This window comes from Triplophysa dalaica, chromosome 1 (genome assembly GCF_015846415.1).
Source record: "Triplophysa dalaica isolate WHDGS20190420 chromosome 1, ASM1584641v1, whole genome shotgun sequence".
NCBI classification, from domain to species: Eukaryota; Metazoa; Chordata; class Actinopteri; order Cypriniformes; family Nemacheilidae; genus Triplophysa; species Triplophysa dalaica.
The window spans coordinates 15500878-15509598 of NC_079542.1; the positions used below are offsets into that span (position 1 = coordinate 15500878).

Consider the following 8721-nt stretch of genomic DNA (forward strand, 5'->3'; position numbering starts at 1 on the left):
ATGAAATTAGATACCAAGAATGACATTTTGGTCCGTGTATCATCTGATCATTTGATTATTCCATTCAATACAACAAACGGGAAAAGAAATAAGAGTCGATATTTCGTTTTTCCGTTTTCCTGTATGTACAATTTAAAAAAAAACGATGGTTATCTTCTAATGTCATCCTAACACGGGAAATCCAATAAATACATAAAACAAAACGAAATAACGACCCGAATTACTGTTTTTTTTCATTTTGAGGTAATTTCGCACGGACTTCTGCGCGCGCACGCTTTGCGCATGCGCGTTATGTGAGCGCGGCATCACGCTCTTCACAAATGCGATCCATCAGTTATAATTTACAATGTCTTTAGCTGTACATGTTTCATATTCATGAAATGTTTATAAATAATGTGACATGTCACGAGATGTCGGAAAAAGAGGCCATAGTCTCTCTGGGGAACACTTCAACATTATTATGGGTCGATACAGGCTATGGCATGTTACCTGAAAAAACAGTAGCCTAATGCAAGCAAAATCTGCATAAAGGAAATTATTCCCTATAACATATGACTTCAATCATTTGGCAGTTTACTAGGTCAATTTGGCTAAAACTGATGTAATCTAATAGTGCAAATGACACATAAAAACCTCACAGTTTCAGCACAAACTGAACAATTTTGTGAATTACTATATAGCAGAACTGTAGTTTTTGCTGGAGGAACCTAATGAATTCGGTTGAGTGACGTTACGGGGGGAGGGGCAGCTTGCATCACATAACTTCTAAATTACAACCGTAATGTATGGATTTACACCTTTGCTGCGGCTAGCAATTGCTGTGGCTAACTGTTCACTTAAGTGTCACATATTAAAAGCAATAATGCTAACAAACTTCGACTGTATAAGCTCTGGAAAGTATTGTATGTGAACGTTAGGCATTGTCCAATATTATATTTTTGAGATCTTTTCCATCGTCATGTCCTCCTCTCTCAGTGTGACTCTTTTAATGGGAGTGAAAAGTACAAACGAAGCATATATAAATGCACTTGATCCCGGTACTTCACCCTAACCCACATACTAACCCTAAGCTAACTCTAACCATAAAAACTACATATGATAGTTAAACTTGCTAAAAAACAGAGTTGCGTCATGACGTCAGACTGGAAACACCAAGGATTTAGTCAGAGCCGATCCCGGTAGGCGGCTGTGCATTGCGCAAAGCGTGCGCTCGCAGAAGACATGCGATCTCACCTAAAAATGAAAAAACAGTTATTCGGGTGGTTATTTCGATTTGGATTATTTATTTATTGGATTTCCCTGAAATAAGAAGAAAAACGTCGTTTTCCCGAAAAAATGTGCATAAAGAAAAACGAAAAAAAGAAATATCGACAGCTTTGTTTTCCCCGTTTGTTGTATTGAATGGAATAATCAAATGATCAGATGATACACGGACCCATTTTATACTAGTTGAAATTCAATTTTTGATATCAAGAATACACATTTTTGCGAGTAATGATGTCATTGTTGATTTTTAAGAATTCACATTTTTACTAGTGAAAATGTAATTACTGATATCAAAAATAGAAATTGTTACAAGTAGAAGATCATTTTTACTAGTAAAATTTTTATTGTTGATTTTCGCTTTGTCACTTAACTCTTGAATTAGTTTACTAATATATATAGAGAGAGAAGAGATTGGTTGCAAAATGAGATAAAACATGGTGTTTTTATTGTGCATTCCGGTCAATGTCAAGTGCAGTTGGTTTGTTTTGATTTAAGCCACAGTAGCTCCAAAAATACAGCAAGCCTACACAATAAAACATGGTTATATAATAAAAAAAACATGATTTTAAATTTTTTTTAAACGGAGTTATCTCATTTTGGAACAAAACTCTTCATATACTGTATGAATTGTGATAACTTGTCAAGCATTGATTTGGCTTATTTTTCTTGGTTAGAAATTCAATAGAAGACAACTGATAAACATCACAAAACTTTATATATAGGTTTTCTTGAAAGGTCACAGAAATGCATAAAATAGTTGACAATACAATAAATGTGTAGTAGTGCTAAAATGGCTACAAAAACACATTTCATTCACACATCTTTCAGTCAAAACACGATAAGCCAGTTTGAATTTCTTTTATCATGAAAACTGACACATTGAAAAACTTCAGTTTTGAAATTGTTTGGTTTGTAGGTGCAACTTTCAGCTACGCCAACATAACATCATTTGGTTTATTCATTATGTGTCTAAAAAAAGATAAAACTACATATATAATGCAGCAGTCTAAATACTGATGAATGGAAGTGACATAGCTACAGATGTCATGCCAACAACCATTTTAACAGATAAATTCGTACCAGAAAGACAAAAAAAAGGTAATAATTATGATACAATCAGTGTATATAGCTAGCTGATTTCGGTCATTTCTAAAACATCAGCAATTTCTATAAAACATTTGTTTAAGTGTAAAGAATTATGTAAAATTGCACATTTCTGAAGAGCGTGCCAGGTTTATGAATCAAATACCTAGAATCACATCCTAGTGAAATGTACTTGGTTGTTTGAGATAAAGCTGTCTGCCAAAAACAAATTTTAAAAAGCTTTTACACAGTAAACATATAAAAGACAAATGGATAGAAACAATCTTCCAACGCACACATGAGGTCAACTAATGAAAACATTTAGAGAAGCAATAAAAAAGGGGCTAGAAATGGTGGCTCATATATAGTCTTTGCAGTCCAATATAAGTTTTAAATAATTTCCTGACATGTCTTGTTTCAGCTGTCAGAAATGCTGGTGTTTGGATATGCTACAATAGTCACATATACTCAGAAGGGCTGGACTGGTTTCAATTGTAGCTTTTATATGGTGTGCATCTCAGCCCATTGCCATAGAAGTTCATGTCAAGCCATGTACAATCAGTCCCCCTCCCAAAATCTTTTCAGCCATACTCTGTGTTCTTTAAAAGGGGCAAATAAAGCTCTAGATTTAACTCCCTAAAAAAAACAAGCAGACAGTGCACAAACAAATAAAAAAAGAGTGATGATGAACTCAGGAAAGCGTTAGAAGGTAGAAGTGAGAGTTTAACAGTGAGACCCTTTGGATGAAGGTCATCCCTGAGAAAGCATTCAGACACAAAGGGCTCGGGGGAACCTGCAATACAGAACATAGAACCATTAAAAGTATGACAACCATTGATCAAGGCATGATGTGAACACACTAACTTGTTCTTATTTCTACTGGACAGAGCCACCTTGTATTTCAGTGTAACTATCCATGACATCATGAGAAATCAGACAGAACGGATCTTAAGAGGTTCAAAAAGATAAGACACACGAATGCATGATCTTACCTGTCCTCCGAGAAGTTCTCGGCTTCTTCATCTTCATCCAGCTCCATGTCCAATTCATTGTCAAAACCACCACAACCATAACTACTGAGGACACTTAACATACGGAAAAAAATATTTTCAATATGCCTTGACAGCAAGAATCATGCTATGTTTGCACTTTTTCAAAGAGGGATTCTGACCTGACTGAACGGCATGTGAAGAATACAATGCGTTTAAGTTTCTTGTTGTAAAAAAAGTAGTTGAAGGACCACAAGCTGCCTTCCTCACCAAATGGGTCCGAGTCAAGGTCTGGATTGTAGCTGCAAACAAATTAAAATGTACTTAAACAAAGATGTACAGAGCTAGGTTTGAAAAGGTTTTCACATCTATAAGGTAGGCTACAGATTATTTCTTCACACACCTATAGACGTCACAGCTTTGCAGGTTTATCTCTTGTCCAATGGCATTCCACAGTTCCGGCGCTAAAGTGTTGAACTGCTCTCCCACAGCAGAAAAAAGGCTGCTGTTAACAGAGTCAGCCACCTGGGGGAAGCAAACACAATTTTAGGATGAATACAAGTACATATGAAAGTATGGTCTCTATGGAACTAGATGTACAGTTCATGCCAACCATTATCCCAACTTTTTAAAGTTATTAAAATAATGTGCTAGCACTAAAATGTGCAATCAGTCATACTAACCCAGTTGAGGCTGGGCTCACGGCTGAACTCATGGGCACGGGCAGCACTGAAGTCGTAATCAGGCCGGAACGACTCGTTCAGAGTGGTGATGAGGTAGAACAGAGTCTTCCTGCAACATTTATCACTTAGTGGGTTCTCTCCATCCTCACTGCTCTTCCCCAATCTAAGAGCAAAGGCATGGACATGAGTTTACGGTGTATCCACTTCAGCTGATGCGAAGTTTATGTACAGGATTGTGTGTTCTACTTACAGGTTAGGACTCGGAGCACTGCTGGACTGTGGTGGTGACAGAGCCTCCAGTACGTGTGGCTCCCCCTCCTGGCAGAACTGCTTAAACATGTGTTTGTCATCACCAGCCATCTTGCATGAGTAACTCTCTATCCTGCAACCAGCAAAAGGAAGAGAATAGAACAAGATGAATTTATTTTTCAATTGTTGAATGATTATATTCCATTATTTAGACACTTATTTCACATAGAAGTTTATAATCCAGTTCTGCATAATTTCAGATTTTTTGTAAACCTGAATGTTCAAAGTGATCAAATAGTTAAAGGAGGGTAAACTTAATTTTATATAAAACGAATTGTACTGTATTTACTTATATATTTTGGGTTCCTGTAACTAATTCGTACTTTTGAGTTACTTTAACTAAATTTAAACAAGTTATAGCAAGACGATTTGTTAAGAATGAATTTCAGTTCCCAGCATGCACTTAAAAAAAAAAAAAAAAGAACAAAGAACAAAGCATTGTCAATGATGAATGTTCATTTATCTGAGATATTGAGAGTTTTTTGAAAATTTTAACTTTTGGGGTAACCATCGTCCAGAAGGGTTCTTATGCTTAGGTGGTGGGAGGTGCCATAGCAGTAATGTGTTACATCGCTCTCTGTGAAGGTTTGTTAATTGTTGATGTAGCTGAAATGTTAAGGTTGTCTTAATAATCTTTTATTTAACTGTAAATAAAAAGTTACCTTAATACAAATTTTAATTAAAAGGAATTAACATGCATGTACAACAAACTCATAACTTACTTGCTTACTTAAAATTATAAAAAGTAGCTGATTACCTACAATTCTTATTCGGGTTTACATTGTGGATTGAATAGTTAACCTGAAAATGAAAATTGTATCATCATCTACTCACCTGCTTGTCATTTCTAACCTGTACAAGTAAAAAATATATATTTTGAAGAAAGTTGGTAACCCAACAGGCACCCGCTCACTTCAATTGTATTGACACAAAACCATTGCAAGTGAATGGGTGCAGAATGCCGATTAACACAAATGTTCAACATATCTTTTGTGTTCTGCAGAAGAAAGTCATGCAGGTTTGAAATGACAAGACAGTGAGTAAATGACAGAATTTTCACTTTTGGGTGAACTTTAAGCTCGCTTTAAGATACGCAAGCGCGATATTGCTTGTATCACCATCATATTGTTTTAATCCTGACTTCTCCGTCCTATAGTTTAAGACATGTTCCAAAGGAATATGATGAGTGTATATCTTTCAGGGTTATGTAAGTGGTTGTGCAACTATAAACAGTCCCAGAAACACTTCACAGACACATTTATTTATAGGTGAAGGGCATAGGCTGCAACATATGACATTGTGGACCACTTCCACAAGCAAAGTTCAAGCCTTCAAAAATGAGTGCAGCAATAAACGAAACCATAAAATTTACTTTTATAATCTATAACATTAGTGTTGTACAAGACAGAATGACACATCAGACACAGAATGTGAACAACATTCGGAGGCCTTTGCTAGTTGCAACAATGTGTTATGGATTCTGACTTCTTTACAATGTTAAACGTTGTGTCTTCTCGTGCTTAAAATGGGAAACTTGTCAAAAAACAAGTTGGGTGTATTATGTAGTATTTCTGTGCTCGACACTCCCCCAGCGATCGTACAGGTTTCGGACTGTTTTTTTTCGAACATATAAAACTGTTTCGCAGCAACTTTTCGTAGTCCCTTATTGGACAATTCTCCCGGAAAGCATGCGGCCGGACAGCAGGAAAAGCAGCATGCGCAGACGTCACTTTTACATATGTTTTCGGAAACAATCGCAAAGCTGTGTCTATCTTTTATAAATGTGATTAAACTAAATACTCTTCGAAGATACGAAGTATGCAATACTACTCTATAGGTACTGAAGATTTATATGAGATTGGCAGAAACCCGGTGTGTTACACCCGCTTTAATAATGATGGCATGGTCAGTATCATTAAATGTAATATTGTTGTATATATATTCGAATATTGGAATTTAAATTTTGTTCCATTTTTTTGGCACTAAATAATCCAATAGGAAAATAAATAGCAAACTGCCGGATCATAAGAAACTTAGCTGTGTTTACACTCAACCATAAATAACCACACTGGTACGTGTTAGAGGACACTATAGTCTGCGTCACAGCCCTAATAACAACCGTATCTCCATTGAGGACACATCATCCTTGCTACACACCTACATAATAACTCATAATGGCCCAGTACTAGAACTACTGTGACACTTTGAAACTTCCAAATACAGAAGTAAACAAACATAAAGAAAGTTACTAAACCTTTGTTGCTACATGTCTGAACTTTTAAAGGGACAATTCTCCTAAAGATGAAAATTCTTTCACGAATAATTCGCTCTGAAGTTGTTTCAAACCCAGCACAAATTTCTGTTTGGTTAAATACAGACAACGAAATTTGGACAAATGCTTGTAACCAAAGAGTTCTTGGACCCCACTGACTTCCATAGTAGCAAAAATTACAAATGGTAGGCGAAAGTGCACCAGAACTGTTTGCTGTCCTACATTCTTCAAAATATCTTCTTTTGTGATCAACAGAACAAAGAAACCCATAAATACATTTTTCCTACTATGGTAGTCAATGGTAGCCAATTACTGTTTGGTTACAAGCATTGTTCCAAGTAACTTTCTCTGTGTTGATCAAAATAAAGAAATTTCTACAGATTTGGAAAAACTCGAAGGTGAGTAATTGACAGAATGTTTTATTTTGGGTGAATTATCCCTTTAATGCATAATGCATGACTCTTCCAACACAAGTCCCTGTCTCATATAGACATTACCATCCCTGCAAGCAACTATCAATATAATTTGTGGTAACAGTTCTGCACAGTTCTTTCTGTAAAGTGTTGAATCACAACTAAACTAATAAAACCAAACACTTCATGTGACACTTCAATTAACCACATGAGGAGTGTGAACATATGCATATGTTGATGTGTGACAAGATGTTAGACCATAATAGAAACTAAAAACAAAATGAAACAGTTAAATATCTAGAACTCTGTAGGTTATTGGGACTGTACGATTTTTAACAAAACAATGTTCTATGACTACAGCTGTGTGGACAACAAATAAATAACAAACTTTATACCTGCCAAGGATGCGAGCGTCTCCAGTCTCTACACACAGCTGGGAGTTTAACGCCTCAAAACAGGAATTCTCCAGAAGCTTCATAGCTGGAAAATAAAACACATATATTGCAAATCACATATATATCCTTGTCTCTGGATAAACTTATTAAAACGGACATATGTGGCAACAGAACCAGTTTCCACCAAGTAGTAATAAGTATCAAGTTGTGATTAATTAAACTGTGTTACAGATACCCAAGTGGAAATAGTTTAGTGTGTCTAGTGTTGCTTAGTTACATTCAAAGTGTGTCGTTATTGCCTTATTTCAAATAGAGAAGATATAATACAATATAAAATACAATATATAACTTTTATAATTGCCTCAAATAATCTGTATTTGACTACCAAATATCTTAAAAGCTAAACACTAAAGAAGCCCATTACACCCTCGTCCCCTCCCCCACTCGTCAACAAAACACTTCCTACTTCATAAATCGACCTGAGTGGGTGTGTATGTGGGGTACAAGGAGAGGGAACAATGCACGACAACATTCTAAAGGCCAAATTAAAGAAAACAAAACATAAAAACGCAATATTATTGAAAGCAACAAATGCATTTTCTTTACACGCAGCCAAACAACTCCTATGCTGTTAATATCGAGGACTTATAAACAGTATAATTAATTCGTAACTGACTGCTACGTTGTACAAACGAACGTAACGTTACTTACCGATTATTGGAAAATGAGCGGTGAAGAAATACGCAGGATCTGTTCCCAGACGGATCAGTTTAACGATAACGTTACGGGTTTGTTGTGCAATATGAACACAATACAAGCTCAAATCTTCTGGCGTCTATAACGTTACGCGGTGCAATATGTGGTATGTTATTTTTTCAATTCAGTATCTTTGAAAATGATTCGGTCGAGACTGACATATCCTGCTGGTGTTTTCTCTTATCATAAAGCTTCTTATTTGCATTAAACACGACATAAAATTTAGCGATTGTGTCGAGCTCCAAGACACCGACTGCAGCATCCCCCTATTTAACATAGAACAAATTTCCCTACTGAAGAATGTAACTTTAAGCCCCGCTTTAAATTACGCGATTAGATAGCCCAATGCTTAAATTATCAGTCTTTATGAAAAGTAAACGCTTATATTCGTTATTTCGTCCGTAAGAATCTCCCAAACATCGATCGACAGCCTCTATATCCGAAAACAGTGAACTAGACCACGCCTCCTAGCAGTCTGTTTCCGTTTCCAACGGTCCCGCCCATCGTGTGAGTGCGAAATATACTGACCTATTTTATTGGCTGTTTAGAATGTCA

General features: G+C 36.1%; 1 protein-coding gene across 1 annotated transcript; it reads right to left on the reverse strand.

Moving 5' to 3' along the window:
- Positions 1-1962: 1962 nt before the first annotated feature.
- On the reverse strand, positions 1963-8643 carry maf1b (MAF1 homolog, negative regulator of RNA polymerase III b). The gene is made up of 8 exons (XM_056745341.1): positions 8122-8643; positions 7411-7495; positions 4272-4403; positions 4022-4184; positions 3742-3863; positions 3521-3640; positions 3342-3434; positions 1963-3142 (listed from the first exon to the last, which is right to left on the reverse strand). Exons 2-8 carry the CDS (start codon positions 7491-7493, stop codon positions 3118-3120), a joined length of 738 nt encoding a protein of 245 aa, XP_056601319.1. The 5' UTR covers positions 7494-7495; positions 8122-8643; the 3' UTR covers positions 1963-3117.
- Between the last annotated feature and the right edge of the window lie 78 nt (positions 8644-8721).

Bases quoted from the DNA above. Each gene is read 5' to 3' on its own strand.
- maf1b (XM_056745341.1), bottom strand. From the start codon at position 7,493: ATGAAGCTTCTGGAGAATTCCTGTTTTGAGGCGTTAAACTCCCAGCTG. The intron at 3,864-4,021 runs GTTAGTATGACT...TGCTTCCCCCAG, and splicing joins GTGAGCCCAGCCTCAACTGG to GTGGCTGACTCTGTTAACAG. The intron at 3,641-3,741 runs GTGTGTGAAGAA...ATTTGTTTGCAG, and splicing joins CAAAGCTGTGACGTCTATAG to CTACAATCCAGACCTTGACT.